At 44.1% G+C, this 16,911-nt stretch overlaps 2 protein-coding genes and 1 non-coding gene across 12 annotated transcripts in view; 2 read left to right on the top strand and 1 right to left on the bottom strand.

Annotated features, from left to right (window-relative positions):
• CCDC17 (coiled-coil domain containing 17) overlaps positions 1-16,911 on the bottom strand; it is a 67,294-nt gene that overhangs the window by 45,204 nt on the left and 5,179 nt on the right. For 2 of the 10 annotated variants that reach the window (XM_053244304.1, XM_053244303.1), the window contains exons 1-5: positions 9,346-10,050; positions 5,277-5,426; positions 4,127-4,189; positions 811-940; positions 165-324 (exon numbers count right to left, since the gene is read on the bottom strand). In XM_053244304.1, coding sequence (XP_053100279.1) covers positions 165-324; positions 811-940; positions 4,127-4,189; positions 5,277-5,426; positions 9,346-9,540 — 698 coding nt within the window. In that variant the 5' untranslated portion in view covers positions 9,541-10,050. Of the gene's footprint in view, positions 1-164; positions 325-810; positions 941-4,126; positions 4,190-5,213; positions 5,427-9,345; positions 10,051-10,560; positions 10,700-10,921; positions 11,242-11,600; positions 11,675-16,911 lie in introns of those variants that run through there. The other 8 variants (XM_053244299.1, XM_053244297.1, XM_053244298.1 and 5 more) reach the window with 8 other exon arrangements.
• LOC128325519 (U5 spliceosomal RNA) lies at positions 14,289-14,404 on the top strand. Its single transcript, XR_008307502.1, has one exon. It is a non-coding gene; the product is annotated as a U5 spliceosomal RNA (small nuclear RNA).
• KIF2C (kinesin family member 2C) overlaps positions 14,515-16,911 on the top strand; it is a 40,430-nt gene continuing 38,033 nt past the window's right edge. Inside the window, exon 1 of the mRNA XM_053244314.1 lies at positions 14,515-14,533. The gene's annotated coding sequence lies outside the window, so the exon portion shown is untranslated. The remainder of the gene's footprint in view (positions 14,534-16,911) is intronic.

The following is a 16,911-nucleotide window of genomic DNA, read 5'->3' as shown; positions in this document are numbered from 1 at the left end:
AATGCCTTGATATGATCCTTGACTTCTGCTGACCCTCACATACTGACTTGACTCCCATAATAGGAACACAAGAGCTGGGTGTGATCTAGGATTCTTTTAGCCTCTGACTCACAACACATGCAACCTGGAGGAGTTGTCAATGGTTGTTTCCCTTGGAGCCTTACCTGCTTTCTGCTGCTGCCTGCAGAAGTCCCACCTGTTTCCGCAAAGCATCCAGAGCAAGTTGGTTCTTCCCCTCCTGAGTGTTCAGCTCTACCAATAGCTGTTCAATGTGAGAGGTAGCTGAATCCCCTCGTTTCAACTCCGAAAGACACCTGCGGATCTCTGCATAAATGCAACATTGGCCAAACAGTATTGGAACATTTGGCCCAAATAAACTGATATCCCCAAATGTTATCTGAATCACATCCCTGTTCAGAATCAGGGCTGACATCAGCGGTTGGAATAGTTGGGCAGCTGCTCAAAAGGGCCCAGTGCTGAGTTCTGAGACCGCTTCTGCGCCCATAGCCTTTGTGTGATGGTAGTTCTCAAGGCCCACCCAAATATAAAATCTAGGTTACATAATAATAGGTTACCAATAGTATTTTAGAAGTACTAATAATACTTCTGCATAAGGAACTCCTCTGCACTCCCCCCTTCTCTAAGACTTGTGGGATGGTGAGCTCTATGGGTCAGTCCTGTTGAATGGGCACTGCATGTCCATCCTTGATCATTTTGCTCCCTGGTTCAGGTCACTCCCTTAACCTGAAGTAGGAGCAATAGGTGCCCAGCGGAGGGTGATGACTAAATATTGCTCTCATTTTCTCCTACCCTCCTTCTGCTGTTCCAGATATTGGTTCCTGGCTTGTATATCAGCCAACTGGCGCTCATGCGCTTCTGCTAGCTGTTGCTGGCGCTGCCAGTATTCCTGCTGGTGGAGTACTTGATGGCTGTTGTCATTCTAGGGGACAAGGGGGAAAAAAACCTGATTTAAGATGGGCACTAGCCTTGGAGCCTGTGATATAACCTTTGAATGTGAAGTGCCTCTGAAAAAGTATAAGTGGAGAGTAAGCAAGCAAGCAAGCAAATAAATAAGTGTAGAGCAAAATGTGAATTTCAGAAGAGGTGGGCTCAGCAGTCTCGCAGTCTCTTGACTGTTAAATATAATGGCCGGGGAGAGCATTGGGTTTGGATTTAGGAAACCCACATTAAATCCCTGTTTAGATGTGAAGCTCACTAGGCAAATCTCTCTCTCTCTCTCTCTCTCTCTCTCTCTCTCTCTCTCTCTCTCTCTCTCTCTCTCTCTCTCTCTCTCTCTCTCAGCATAACCTGTCTCTCAGGATGGTTGCAAGGCTAAAATTCTGCTCTGAGCTCCTGGAGAGGAAGGGCAGGGCACAAATGTTACCAATTAACATATAACATATTAGCATAATATTGAAATTGATTCCAGAAAAATATCCTGAATAACCTAGGGAAGGACCAGAAGCACATGATACAGCCACCTTCTGAAGCTAAGCAAGTCTGGGTCTAGTCAGTGCCTGGATGGGAGGTCACCTGGGACCCTGATGTACACGGTATTGAGCTCCATGTATGAAAGGTGGGATGCAAATTCATAAACTATACCTTAGGGTCTTCTTGCACATAAAGGCATTTTTGTTTCTCATTATATATCCCCCACCCCAACCACCAGTATGGCGATGCTGCTGTAGCAATGAACAGAAGGGAGGTATAAGTAAAAGGAAATCAAATTATCATTTATTTTAGTTTATTGGATTAGGATATACCAGTGTGAACAGATAGGCCTTTGACAACCATTGCAAAAAAGTACAGTAATGGAGGAGGGTAGTCTAATGTAAGATATTCTCATTTATAGGGAACAGCAAAAGAAAAAGGGTGGAGGTGAAAGATGGAAGAAGTAATCCTGGTCTTTAAAATATTAGTGCTGGAATGGAGGGGGAAAGAGGAACAAGAAGAAGTTCAACAAAGAGGAGGGGAGCATCAGCCCAGGAGAGAAACATAGTCAAAATGCCAGGCATTAAAGATGTTACAGGTAGCAGAATTAAGAACAGAAATTAGAATGTTAAGCGTGGAAACAGATCAACCAGAATATTATTACAGTAATCAGTGTAAGTAACAATAGCTCATGCTCTGTCCTTTAAGGCCTTTCCTAGAATTGTACAAGTTTTTGTCTCAAGGGAGGCAATTATTAGACCTCTTTTAAAGAAGCCTATGTTGGATCCCTCAGAGCTAGGCCCATCTCTTTGGTCCGTGGGTGGCCAAGGTGAATGGGATGGTGGTGGCTTCTCAGCTACAGACAGCCTTGGATGGAATAGATAATCTAGACTCATTTCAAACTGGCTTTCAGGAGGTTTATGAGGTGGAGACTGCCTTAGATGGCCTAATGGATGATATCCAATTAGGTATTGACAGAGGGAATTTGACTCTGTTAGTCCTTTTGGCTCTCTCAGCAGCTTTTGGTACCATTGACCATGGGATCACGGTAACCTTGGAGAAGCCACTGCCAGTCTGTGAAGACAATATTGAGATAGATAGACCAATGGTCTGACTTGGTATATGGCAACTTCCTATGTTCCTATCCTTCTGGATAACCTGAGGGGTTTGGGTGAAGGAGGCACTGTTTTACAGTGGTACTCATACTCTTGAATAGATTTCAGATGGTGTTGCTTGGAGACTGTTACTCTTCAAAGCGACAGCTTTTATATGGTGTCCCTCAGGGCTCCATTTTGTTCCCAATGTTTTAATACCTACATTAAACCTCATGGGGAGACCATAGGGGGATTTGGTGCAGGGTGCTATCAGTATACTGATGATACCGAAATCTATTTCTCCATGTCAACTTCATCAGGAAATGACATAACTTCCCTAAATATCTGCCTATGGGAGGAATGGGTTGGATGAAGGATAAGAAACTGAAGCTGAATCCAAATAAGATGGAGGTGCTCATTGTAGGGAGCAATAATTCTGAGGATGGAATAGATCTGCCTATTCTAAATGGGGTTATACTCTCCCAGAGGGATAAGGTATGCAGCTTGGGTGCACTTCTGGATCCAAACCTTTCTCTGATACCTCAGTGGAGGTGGTGGCCAGGAGTGGTTTTTATCCACTTCGGCTGATACGCTTACTGTGCCTTTTCTTGGAAAAAAGTGACCTTAAAACAGTGCTGGTACCCTTCAGGCTTGACTACTGCAATGAGTTCTATGTTGGGCTGCCTTTGTATGTAGTCCAGAAACTGCAATTAGTGCAGAATGCTGCTGTCTTGAAGAGACCATATTACTCCTGTTCTGAAGGAACTACACTGGCTGCCAATAGGTTTGGGGGCAAAATACCAAGGGTTGGTTATTATCTATAAAGCCCCCAATGGCTTGGGTCCAGGGTATTTAAGATAATACCTTCTTTGTTATGAACCCCATAGCCTAGTAAGATCCTCAAAGGAAATTTTGAGGGTGCCATCAGTTTGCCTAGTGGGCACTCAAAGGTGAGCCTTCTCTGTAGTTGCCCCAGGGCTGTGGAATGCACTTCCTGTTGAGATTAGAGCTGCTCCATCCCTGATGGCTTTTAGGAAACAACTGAAGACACATCTCTTCAGTCACGCTTTTGGTTTAATTTTACTGATGTTTGTTTTAATTTGAATTTTATTTGTTCTAATGTTTTTAAATTTTTGGTTTTTATTTTTTTGTAAACTGCCTTGAAACTTCTGCAATAAGAGGTACATAAGTGTATTAATCTATATATATAATTCTCCTGGGTGTGCCTTGGAATGTGTGTCCCAGTGCCCAGCTGATTGGCTGAGGCGCACCCAGGAGGATTGGTTGCCGCGGCGGTGGTGGGCCTGGCCGCGGAGGCCAGAGGTGGTGGCAGGCCCTGCCTGGACATGGAGGCAAGGCCCAGGAGGGAGGAAAGAAACGGGGTGGGGGGGGGAGAAGTGACGGTGGGGAGGAGAGGTGGCTGGGCCCTGAAGCAGAGACTGGGGCCGAAGGTGGGGGGGAAGAGGTAACCGCTGGCCCCAAAGAGTGCACAGATACTCTGTGCGGGGTCAGCTAGTTTAATTTAATCAGTCAATCAATAATATACATTTGCCTTGCAGTGCCTGAAAGATGTTTTGTAAAGTCTTCAAACATCATTTTACCTCTGTCTGGAAGGACCTGAATGTTGGAAGTGTGCCCTCTAGGGACATCCTCAGTTTGTGGAACTGGAAAAGAGAAGAATATTTTTAGTAGTATACACTGTCTCTGGATACTGATTGGGATTGCTAGAATTTTTTCTGGCAAGACTTCTGTGCCTTTAAAAGCCATGTAACAAACAGGAATTCAGCTGGTGACTCTTTTCCATTGCTGTTTCGCTATACTAGAAAATGCTTCACTTGCTGAATATCTGCTTGTCATAAAGCTGTTAAAGGCACTAGAGCCCTACCAGAAAAAAAGTTCCCCTGGCACAGCACATAAAGATCAGTGCTGCTTGCTCCCCACCCCACCCGCGTAATGCTAGGAAAATGTTCAGAGGTGGAAGAATTTCAAATGGCCCCAGCAAAAGAAAGAATACAAGCAACCAAATGTCTCCAGCAGTTTATAGGCCAATGTCATACTGCTGAATACGGATTCTATAAAAGGGAAGCCAGAAGACCTCAGGATGAGCAGGTCATATGAATGAAACTGAAGGTTTTCACCTTTGCAGCAGAAGTTTGTGAGAGTGATTGAATCTATATGATCTCCCGAGGGCTACAATCGGAGGGATTGACAGTCCTCCGATGAACTGTGATTGTTTATTTTTCACCAATCTGAGTTTTATGCACTGGGCTTTTCCATCAAACTGTAAGCAATAAATAGTTATTAGAAGAGGTCTGGTATGTATTATTCTCACACATCCAACACACGTGTGTGTGTGTGTGTCCTAGTGCTCCCGAATCCACTACAATCAGTTGGCTTTTCTAGGGTACGAACTCATTTTGTGAGTGCTCATGTTAAGTTTTCTGGTTCAGTCTAATTTTCAGTGTTTTTCAGGTGACAAGCTGCTGTCTCCAGATGTGTTGGAGATATGTCAGAGCATTCACAAGATAGTGACCCACCCAATCAAAGAAGTTAGCTTGAGAGGGCTTCACCATATTACCACAATGGCAAAATGACCACATGAATAATTCCTTATAGTACTCTATTTATTCCACCATGTAACTGGAGATGCTTCTACTTGTTTCCCAAACTGCTTAGCAATAATCTCACCCAGAATCAGGGTAATGGAGCATCGAGTGCGAAGAGTGCTTTCCCTCCTTTTTTGCACAGTACCTCCTCTGTCAGCTTCTTCAAGGCCTGGCTGTCTGAAATGCTTCCTGTATAATCCAAACTTCTGGAGTGGTGTGCTTGTTGCTCCCATGCCTGATCTTCCCAGTGTCTTAAGTGGTGCTTCTTTGCTTTTGGCTCTTGCAGATGATGATACTGTTCCAAAGAAACCACCAACCGTAACAGAAAACAAATTAATGCAGCAGGAGTGAGTGACAGGCAAATATATTGTGACTGAGGTGCAGGCTAATGGAAGCTGGAATGTTTAAATAAAGCCATTCAAGGGAGCAACTGTGAAGTGTGCTAAAAGGTCCCTATCATCCAAAAGACAAAAGATCCATTTTGTGAGAGGAAGTGAGGAATGTTGGCCACTCCCACAAATAACAATATTAACTGACACTTAAATTGAGAATGGAAATACCCAAAAACAAATTGGGACCCTAATTTGTACCCCTCTGACAGTGGTACTTATTTTACTGAACTCCCCTACCGCCAAACCTAATTAATATCTCATATCTGTATTCCACTATATATATATTTTTTCTCCCTCAAAAGTGTTTTTCTCCCCCCCCTTTTTTTTTTTGTTAAGAGGAGCTGCTCCTGGAGCTTTGTGAAGATGTTACTTAGTCGATGTACTAGGTCTATATGTCTTTTCTCAAGGTTGTACTTCTGTGGCAGATATTTTCCTAGAACTCAAACTGCAATAGTTTGGGAATAAGAAAATGTGTCATACATACATAGCCTCAAGTGCAGTAGGAAGTACTGTGTGGAATGAGGTTGTGAAAATGAACAGCTAATGGTTAATGCCCATATCACTGGGTATGAGCAACACAACTCATAAGAACAGCCCTGCTGGATCAGACCCAAGGCCTATCGAGTCCAGTATCCTGTCTCACACAGTGGCCCACCAGATGCTTCTGGGAAGTTCACAAGCAAGAGGTCAGGGCATGCCCTCTCTCCTGCTGTTGCTCCCCTGCAACTGGTATTCAGAGGCATCTTGTAGTGGTGTGCATGGAATTGGTGCCTGCCAGTTCGAAGGTGGAGGGTTACCTCTCACGCTGCATTTTCCCTGCCAGCGCTGCCTTTTAAAATGGTCCAGCAGGGTGGCAACGTACCTCCTTGCCGCCCCGGTTCCTCCTTGGACCAGAAGTTGCCATGTAGCGGCAACTTCCAGCCACTTCCAGTCCAAAGAAGCACCGGGGTGGCAAGGAGGTATGCTGCTGCCCCACCGGACAGTTTTAAAAGGCAACACTGGTGGGGCAAATGAACTGGGAGAGGTAAGAGGGCCCTCCCCTGTCCTTAAAGAGATTCCCCCCCTTTGAACTGGCGGAACCACTGGTCTTTTGAACCAATTTGGAGGCCCACAAAGGGCCTCCAAACTGGTTCCGTGCACATCCCTAGCATCTTTGCCTCTGCGGCTGGAGGTGGCCTATAGCCACCAGACTAGTAGCTACTGATAGACCTGACCATATAGACTCCCTTCCCCCAATGTCCACACAATCTTTATTATTTATTTATTTAATTTATATACTGCCTAGTATACAAATCTCTAGGCGGTGTACAGAATTAACATAAAATATAACACATTAAAAATTCATAAAAAGATAAAAATCATAGATAAACATACATTAAAATTTATGTTTTAACCTTTAGACATTTGTATTTTTTGTTTGTTTGTTTTGAGGTTCAGCAATTCTTTGGTCAAATGCAGGATCACTCATGGAGCCATTTGCAGGGGAAACTAGAGAGAGAAAACATCCTCCCCCCCCAGCAATGCTGAGAGAATCTGCTGACCCTGTGCAGGTCATTATTAAGCTGTTGCTAGAATGTGGGGATGCTATAATCTCAGAGTTAGGGCTTTGCGGAGTGGCTTTGCATCCCCAAATGGACTCAGATTGGTCTACAGATGGATTTCTGATAACACAAGGAGAAAAATATTGCTCTCTTCCTCTGAAAAAGTACATCTCTACCCTTCATATGACTGTCAGTGGAGGTGGAGAATACAAGCATCCTTACTACAGTCTAGTAGTACCAAAGAAAGGGAGAAACAAAAAGTTGCTTTTATATGGACAAACAGAAAATGGTAGATGATAGTCAGTTATAACACGCCATTTTAATATTTTGTCCCAGCTGGTTATGTCAGTACATACCTTTATTCTCAATCAATCAATCAATCAGTTAGTTAATATACAAATTAAATTTAAAATCAAGTTAAAAGAAAAAATAAACTAAAAGCCTGACTGAACAGGTGTGTCTTCAATATTTTTCTGAAGGCCATCAGAAATAGTGCCGCTCTTATTTTGACAGGGCTGGCAGCCACCTAATGGAACAGCAGAAAATGACTTGACTAGGAAGCCAGAGGTTGCCAGTTTGAATCCCTGCTGGTATGTTTCCCAAAACAAAAGCAAGGGCAATCACGGAAATACAACCAAGCAAAACAGAAGGGGGGAAAAACCCAACCGTGACTAAAACGAAAATGTTTTGAAAATCATGTGCATCAAACAAACAGTTAGAAATATGTATTACTATACAGTAGGCCAATAGTAAGGTAATATCTAATTTATTTCACTAATGAGAAAATAAATAGTTGAACCAAAGATAACAATTCAAGATAAAACATGAATAATAACATATACACTAATGATCAAAAACATAGAGGAGATATGATTGAACAGGGCAAAAAATGGGGCTGCTGGATAAAGTGAGGCTCACAGCTGTCTGTCCCTAGTTGGCTAACATAAACATGGCTCAAACCAGTGAAAAAAGCAAAAACCCAGGTAACCAAGGAAATGCAAAAAAATAATAATGCAAAAATGGCATAACAAGGAACAATAAATGTCAGTATAGAGGGACAAAAAGATGATGATGTCAAAAACACGGCTGCCAGAAGGTGTCGTAAATGGTATGATCTCGATACCGTCCATGCAAGAGTAAAAGTTACAAGTTGCAAAGATAAGTCCAACCGAGCGTAGCCTCAGTAGAATGTGAGTGTCATCAATCACAGACTAAGGCCCCTCATGTCCTTGTAGATGAATACAGACTTCATATGCCGAACGGCTCTTCTGGAAATAAGCTGTTTCACGAAGATAGCTTCATCAGCCTCCTAAACATCATTAGTACCAATTCCTCACTCCTCAGGCTGAATAAAGCCTCTCAGTATTGTCTGGCAATGACACTCACATTCTACTGAGGCTACGCTCGGTTGGACTTTTCTTTGCAACTTGTAACTTTTACTCTTGCATGGACGGTATTGAGATCATACCATTTACGACACCTTCTGGCAGCCATGCTTTTGACATCATCTTCTTTTTGTCCCTCTATACTGACATTTATTGTTCCTTGTTATGCCATTTTTGCATTATTATTTTTTTGCATTTCCTTGGTTACCTGGGTTTTTGCTTTTTTCACTGATTTGAGCCATGTTTATGTTAGCCAGCTAGGGACAGACAGCTGTGAGCCTCACTTTATCCAGCAGCCCCATTTTTTGCCCTGTTCAATCATATCTCCTCTATATGTCTTTGATCATTATTGTATATGTTATTATTCATGTTTTATCTTGAATTGTTATCTTTGGTTCAACTATTTATTTTCTCATTAGTGAAATAAATTAGATATTACATTACTATTGGCCTACTGTATGTTTCCCAGACTATATCGGGCAGCAGCGATATAGGAAGATGTTGAAAGGCATCACCTCACACTGTGCGGGAGGAGGCAATGGTAAATCCCTCCTGTATTCTACCAGAGACAACCACAGGGCTCTGTGGTTGCCAGGAGTCAACACCAACTCGACAACACACTTTACTTTTAGTTAGTAAAAGGTGGCAAGAGGGTGAGTAGAATACCCATCTGCTACTTATTGTTCAAGTAGGAGAGCAATTACTCAGGAAGTAAGAAAAAGATTGACTTCCCTTATGTCTGGACAAGTCTTATCTGATGTATTAATGCGGTCATTAAAACTAAGGAGCACAATGTCCCCCCTCCCATCTTCAGTACCTTTGTTGATAGCCCCCAAATGTGGGGATGCTGTGGGCAAGTATACTCTTAAACTACTCAGAGCCCAACCAAGTTTTACCATGCTGTCTGGTGTCTCTGTCTTCTTAGGTTCTTTCCCCTTATGTAGGGCTTGCCTGTTCCGGTCTCTGGCATCGGTTGCAGCTGCTGTTTCTCCCCCAATGCAGAATTTCCCCATGTGCTTCTCTAGCAGCCGCCTGGAGCGAAATCCCATCTCACAGTTGGGACAGGAGAAAAACCCCATATCTGTCATCATGAGGAGCAGCTGGTGTTCCAGAAAGGGTACGGTTTACCTGGAGCGTGCTGGCTACTTGTGTGTCCTCAATGGAAAGAACTAAACTGGCATTTGGAGTTTCCAGTTGCTATGCTGGTAGCTGTGGGGTGGTGCCAGCCTGTCAATACAATACAGCAAAGGAGCCTAGCATAGCTGGGATTGTCACCATGGCTGTGGCTACTGTTTATGTTTGTAGTCACCTCAGTTGGGATAGGCAGTACCTAAGGCCCAGTAAGGGAAGCCAATGGCTGTTATTTGAAGGAAGGGTGACCTGTGTGCACAGAAGTACCTCGGCTCTGTTCCCCTTTGATATAATTTGAAGTTGGACGGGCCCTTGCAGTAATACTGCTTTGACTGCTATATCACACTAAGTTAATTATCTATAGATTTAATTCTCCTAAACGTACCCATCGCTAATCCGATGTGTGGCAGCTCTCCCGAGAGCAGCTGCCTGGGGGACAGCGATGGGGACGGGAAGACAATGGCAGGCAGAGGTGCACCTACGTCATTCTGGAGCCAGGAGGGTTCCCTCCCCCACTAACACTGCTGCAAGTTAAGCATCATTTAATGCAAGTTAAGCATAAATGCCTTTGGAGGGCCCCCACCACCACCGCTGCAAGTTAAGCATCATTTTTTAGCCTTTCTCCACACATGGAGAAAGGCCCATAATGGACTGCAGACGGGTGTGCAGTCATTTGAGGAGGGGGGGAGGAGGGGAGGTAGAAGGAGCTCTCGCTGCGGCAGCGAGAACTCCTTCCATTTCCCGTCCTCCTTCCCAAATGACTGCATGGCCCGTCTGCAGTCTGTTATGGGCCTTTCTCCACATGCACCGCCCTCGCTGCCCGTGTAGCGGCATTGCTAAAAGGGGGAGCTTTCCCCTCAGCCCACTGCCACTCTCCCCGCTGCCACCCTTTTGCCTGCCTGCAGGGCATTTTAAAGATAAGGGGGGGGACTTTCCCCTCGCCCCCTCCCCACAGCCGCCACTGTGCGGCCTTTGCTCACCTTATCCCGCAGCACACAGCAGCAGATTTTAAGGAGAAAAAAGTGGGGCTTTCTCCCTCATTGCAGCTGCAGGGGCGGCAAATCCTTGGCCACCTACTGGTGGCAAAAGGCTCAGTCTGCCCCTGCCTTTGTACCTGGGTGTTTTCCAGATTACACACTGTAAGGTACTCACACCACATCCGCTAAGTGCCCCTCCAGATTGCCTGTGTTTCCACATCGGTGTCACTATGTTGTCAGCAGGGTGCATTCACATTTCCCATGCCTTAATTCGAATTTTAAAGACGCATTTTTGCCTTACAACACTGTAAATGCGCTGCAGCAAAGTAGCTGTATTTTTCCGTTGTAGGAAGCCTTGACTCACATTTTATCTGTTGTAGCATTTTGCAGTGTGGACAGTTCTTTGCCCCCGCCTGTGCTTGCTTCACCTCGCCTCAGGGAGAGAAACAGGCAGGGAGAAATCTCGGCTTTCCCCTCCTTTCCTCCAACAGATCCCAAACCCTACATCTCCCTCCTCCTCCACTTGCTTCCAATATAACTGGAGTTTCTCAACACAGAAGGGGAGGGGGAGGGAGGAGATCAGAGGGGTTTATTATTTATTTATTTATTTATTTCCCCAACAGAGTTCTTTTATGCATTCCCCTTTTAATTTACTTCTTTGGTCAGAAACTCATATTAGTGCAGCTGAGCAGATTTCTTAATCCAACCCTTTCTTGTGCACTTTTTACTGAAGAGGAAACCCATTGAGCTAAATCATTTACTTCTGTACAATCCCACTTGCTTAAGAGTCTCCCCATCTCTTATAACTTTTAAAAAGGCAGTTAAGACACATGTGTTCACCCAGGCTTTTAATTAGATAATGTTTTAATTGTTTGATTATTTTTAATAGTTTTAACGTTGTTTTAAATGGTTGCAGTGTTTTAATCTTTTTATTTGTTGTAAACTGCCCAGAGACTTGTGGTTTGGGCAGTATACAAATATGTTAAATAAATAAATCACTTACTTAAAAGGAAGCCCATTGAACTGAATCATGATTCATTTACCTCTATGCAATCCCACAGCCCTCACTGGGGGAGCGGCTCGTCTTTCCTCTGCCTCTTCCTTCCTATTGAGCCCCTGGTGGCGCAGTGGTAAAACTGCCGCCCTGTAACCAGAAGGTTACAAGTTCGATCCTGACCCAGGGGCTCAAGGTTGACTCAGCCTTCCATCCTTCCGAGGCTGGTAAAATGAGTACCCAGAATGTTGGGGGCAATATGCTAAATCATTGTAAACCGCTTAGAGAGCTTTCTTAAGGCAGGGCAATTGGTATGATTGCCCTGGGCCCCGTGTCTGGAGGGGCCCCACAATGGTGGTGCTGCCGCAGCCCGAGAGACAAGCAACCTGCCTCACTGCTCACTTGGCTCCAGCCTCCTGCCAGCCACACCATCTGGGGAGGCAGTGAGCAGCAGCCGAGGTAGTGAGCGGTGAGCAGCCTGCTCTGCTGCAGGCCAGCCAGCATGGCGGAGGAGGTGGCCAGTGAGCAGCAGGCAGCCTGCTCTGCTTGGCAAGGCTGCCTGCACGCACTCCTAGCCTCTGGGGCGGGAGTGGCGGCGGCCAGTGAGCAACCTACTCCATCCGGCAAGGCTGCCCCCGCCATGGCTCAGGGGGAGTGGCGGCAGCCAGCAAGCTGCTCAGCTCGCCCGCCACGGCTCCCAGTGGCACGGAAGCCAGCACGGCTACCGCCATGTGTGCAGTGGAGAGCAGCGGTGGCCAGTGAGAGGCGAAGGGTCTGCTCCATGCAGCGAGGCTGCCCACATGCCCGCCTTGCCTCTGGAGGGGAGTGGCAGTCGCACACCTGCCTCAGCGGGGGGGGGGGAGTGGGGTCAGCCAGCAGCCTGCTCCACTCGCCTGCCCATTTAGGAGGGAACGGCTCTCCCCTCTCCGGCCCATCCTGCCCAACACAGCATGGGCCGATCTCCCTTCCCAAAGGGGCCATGTGGCCCCATTTGGGAGGGAGACCACGTCCCGTGCATCTGGCTGCTGCCAGCCGCCCTACACTGCTGCACATCACACACACTCCACAGCTCCATTGGCCCAAATGGAGCAGGAGGAGGGGCAGATAAATGTGTTTCAAAGGGAATATGGACACTCCTGCCTGCCTGGAAAATATGTTTCTGGGGATGGAAAATATGAATGGCCGCCAGCTTACAACAAGGAAGCATTAAACAACCCTTTACTCTCATCCCGAATCCACACTATTCCATCACAGTTTGCAACTCAACGCATTAACCCATTGCAATCGTAGTCTGGACAACGCCCTGGAGAGGCTGTGCACCTGGAGAGGGTGCTAGCTGCAGCCTTGCTCTAGTTACTAGTGACTACCTAGCTGATTGCCAGTATTATGTTACTGATAAATACAGGAGGAAGCTGTCAGACCATGGGTCATCTAGCTCAGTACTGTCTACACTGTCTGGCAGCAGCTACCAAGATTTCAGGCAGGAGTCTTTCCCAGCCTTACTTAGAGATGCCAGCGATTGAACGTGGGACCTTATGCATGCAAAGCAGATGCTCTGTCACCAATAGTGATACTAACAAATCATTTACATTTGTTTCAGCCCCATGCTCTGAAGGGAAATTGTCTTGAGGAAAATGGTAGGCAAAGGGAAAACAAACTCTCTCCTCCATTCTAAACCAGTATCCCATCCACGTCCTTCAGGCTCTGCAGGCAAATAGGAAACATGAGTCAGCCTTCTCTTTCTACCCACTGAAAGCAGTTTCTTGGAGCATGAACTGAACTGCTCCACTTGGCAGTTTCTCTCTCATCCACTGCTGCACTGGCCAGCATAGGATGAGGAGCAGGACGGGAGGGAATTTGGGAAACTCCTCTTGGAAACTGAGCGGGCTGCACACCCTGCTAGATTGTGACAAAGGGAAGGTACCTGATCCTCCCCGTCTAGGTCAGCAGGAGTGAGTGAGTGATCTATCAGATTTGTACACTGCCCCAAACTTTCATCTCTGGGCGGTTAACAATAACATAAAAACAAGTTTAAAACATACACATAAAACTTAAAAAAAATAGATAATTTAAAATCAAAAACAGATTAAAACCCCACAGTTTAAAAAAATGAAAAAGCTTGGGTGAAGAGGTGGGTTTTCAAACTTTTCAAAAGCTTTTTATCAGCTACATCTACAATCTCCCAGTGCACTGGTGGAAAACGAGGATGAGAATCGTTCCTAACACTTGTGTCTCCTTTCAAGCAAGCATCTTTGAATTGAGCCGCCATCATGAGTTAAACTGCATAGATTTGGTGCTTGCGCTAGGAAAGCAAAAGCACTCGTTCACCATATATCTGCCAGTGCAGCACCACTTTCCCCTGCCCCTCAACGAGCCCTGCCCGGTTGGGTTTTCTGACAGGCTGGTGCGTTACTCTCCCCCGCCACTTAAGATTTCACTTCACTACTTCCTCCTTCTTTTCCAGATAAACTTCCGTGTCGTTGCTCAAGTAGGAAGAGGCTGTGAGTTCATTTGCTTTTAGTTGCAACCATGATGCATTGCGCTAAAAATTATTTTTCCAAAATTGTTGCTTTTTTTGGCAGTACAATATGAATTTTTCTAGTTCTCAGAACACCTCAGAAGTACAAAGATGTATATTTGATTGTGGGAAAGCAGTACTAACAGTCGAGTTTGGGAGTCACTATAACCTTAGCAGCAGGCGCTGATGCTCCGGCAATCGCTGCGGCTATTTATTTTCATACTCTGGTTTCTCTTCAGATCGTATAAATCTTTCGCCTTTTACTAAAGATTTCCGTGGAGAGGAACATTTATGAGTTTGAAACTAATTTTTTGAGGCCTCACTTCGGTGGGGCTATCTTTTAAAAGTTGAAAAATAGATTTGTTTCTCAGCTGTTGTGTGTGTTCTTACGTGGGGATTTTGTTTTTCCCCATATGCGTGCTTGTGTACTGTAATTAGGTCTGCCTTGTGAGGTATAGCCACAGGTAATCCTCTGAAAAATTGCAGTTTATTGGGAGGAATAGAAGGCATCAGCTGCATTTAGCACAATATATTGAAAACAAGATGGATAAATTATATATCAGATTAACATCTTGGTAGTAGCCAAGGGATGATGTGTGAGAGAGAGAATTATGACGTTGATCGCAGCAGCCCCACGTGGGGCAGGAGGTACTAAACAACCCCTTATAATTTAGATATGCTTTGTATTTGGTACAGATAAAACTACCCTTGCCTTTAGCAGTGACTAGTGAACTCACAAGTTAACCATCGAAATTAATATAAACGTGTACCATTGTATTGTACAATTTCCTAGCTAAAAACAGCAAATGTTTGTTTATAGGAGTCACCTTCAATTTTTGTCATAAATGGTTCTAATTGATAAGAAGGAAACAGATATGAGGAACAAAGAAGACCAAAAAAAAGTTTCTGCTTTTACAGAGCAATCTTAAGTGCATTTGTTCAAAACGAAGCTCATCTGAGTTCAATGGGACTTACACTCCCTAATACTGTGTGTTTAGAATTGCAGACCAGTATAATTATAAGATGGTTAATTTGAACAAAACAGATATTTCAGTTTAACCTCCTGGAAACCAGCTTCCTCTTCAGCTAGAACTGTATTTTAAGTAACCCAGTCCATCTATTATATATCTTGAAGAATTGGTTGGTTGGTTTGAAATATGGTTATATTTCTCAATACCTACAGATACCAAATTTTGCATGAACAATCCTGCCACTTACATTAGCTGAATGCACTATACCAGAACATGCTGGGGGAAAGGTTTAGTTAATTTAATTTAAATAATTAATTAAACATAATTAATTATGTTTTAAGAAGAAATTAGGGATATACTCATATTTTAACTGCTATTGTTCTCAATAGATTTTTAACATTCAATAATCAGAAATAATTCTAAAATGACATAGTGCCCAGAGAAGCAGAAGATCTTTCTCAAATTCAAATTTACTATGATTCAAATTTACCATATATGACAATTATTCAATAAAATGAATAATGTTTGAAGGTGAAAACTTATCAGTTACAAACTGTTCTTTCAGTTTCCTTTTGCAAGTACATTAATAAAAATTCTATGACTTATATTTAATTTCTTGAACTTTCTTATAAATCTAATCTTATAAATTCTAATTATTAAAATTGTAATTATTTTAAAAACTTATTTTAATAATTTTATTATATTGTTTTATTGTCATGTATTTTAATTTGTGACTTTTAAATATTTTAAATTTCTTACACTGCCTAGAGATATGCATATCAGGCAGTATACAAATATGATAGATAAATAAATAAATAATGTACACCAAATTACTTTGCCCAGTCAACAACAGGTGTCACTTACTAGTGTTTATTAGCCTACTTTCCAGTAGGCTTATGAGATCACCTGGCATTCTGTGTATGTGTCTGTGTGTTCCCTCCTATCAACTTCGCAACGTCTGGAGTGGACCAATATGAACCAAATCGGGTACAGTTGTAGGGACACATAGGGACACCTCAACGACGTAGTTTGTGGTGATGTCATCCACCCTGATCCAAGATGGTGGACGCATAAACATTTGAGGCATAAGTGGGCTAACTTGGGAACTGCCTAACCGATTTGAACCAAATTTGCTACAGATGTAGGGACACATGAAGGTAAGGTAAAGTTGATTTTGACTCCTGGTGCCCACAGAGCCCTATGGTTGTCTTTGGTAGAATAGAGGAGGGGTTTACCATTGCCTCCTCCCTCGCAGTGTGAGATGATGCCTTTCAGCATCTTCCTATATCGCTGCTGCCCAATATAGTACCAGCGGGGATTCGAACCGGCAACCTTCTGCTTGTTAGTCAAGCATTTCCCCACTGCGCCACTTAAGGGACACATAGGGATGCCCAAAGGGTGTGGTATGTGATGATGTCATCCACTCCAATTCAAGAAGGCAGCCACGTGAACATCTGAGGTGCAAGCGGGCTAATTTGTGGACTAACCAATTTAAACCAAATTAGGCACAGTTGCAGTGAGTGACACATAGGGACACCTCAATGACATAGTTTGTGATGATGTCATCTACCTTGATCCAAGATGGCAGCCGCATAAACTTTTGAGGCTCACATGGGCTAACTTGTGAATCGCCTAACCGATTTGAATCAAATTTGCTACAGATGTAGGGACACATAGGTATGCCAAAAGGGCATGGTATGTGTTGATGTCATCCACTCCAATTCAAGATGGCGGCCATGTAAACATCTGAGGTGCAAGCAAGCTTATTTGTGGACTGTCTAACCAATTTAAACCAAATTAGGTACAGTTTCAGTGAGTGACACAAAGGAACATCTCAACAGAGTAGTGTTTGATGATGTCATCCACCCCAA

Source organism: Hemicordylus capensis, chromosome 4 (assembly GCF_027244095.1).
Source record: "Hemicordylus capensis ecotype Gifberg chromosome 4, rHemCap1.1.pri, whole genome shotgun sequence".
NCBI classification, from domain to species: domain Eukaryota; kingdom Metazoa; phylum Chordata; class Lepidosauria; order Squamata; family Cordylidae; genus Hemicordylus; species Hemicordylus capensis.
This window is presented reverse-complemented; position numbering and strand designations above follow the sequence as displayed.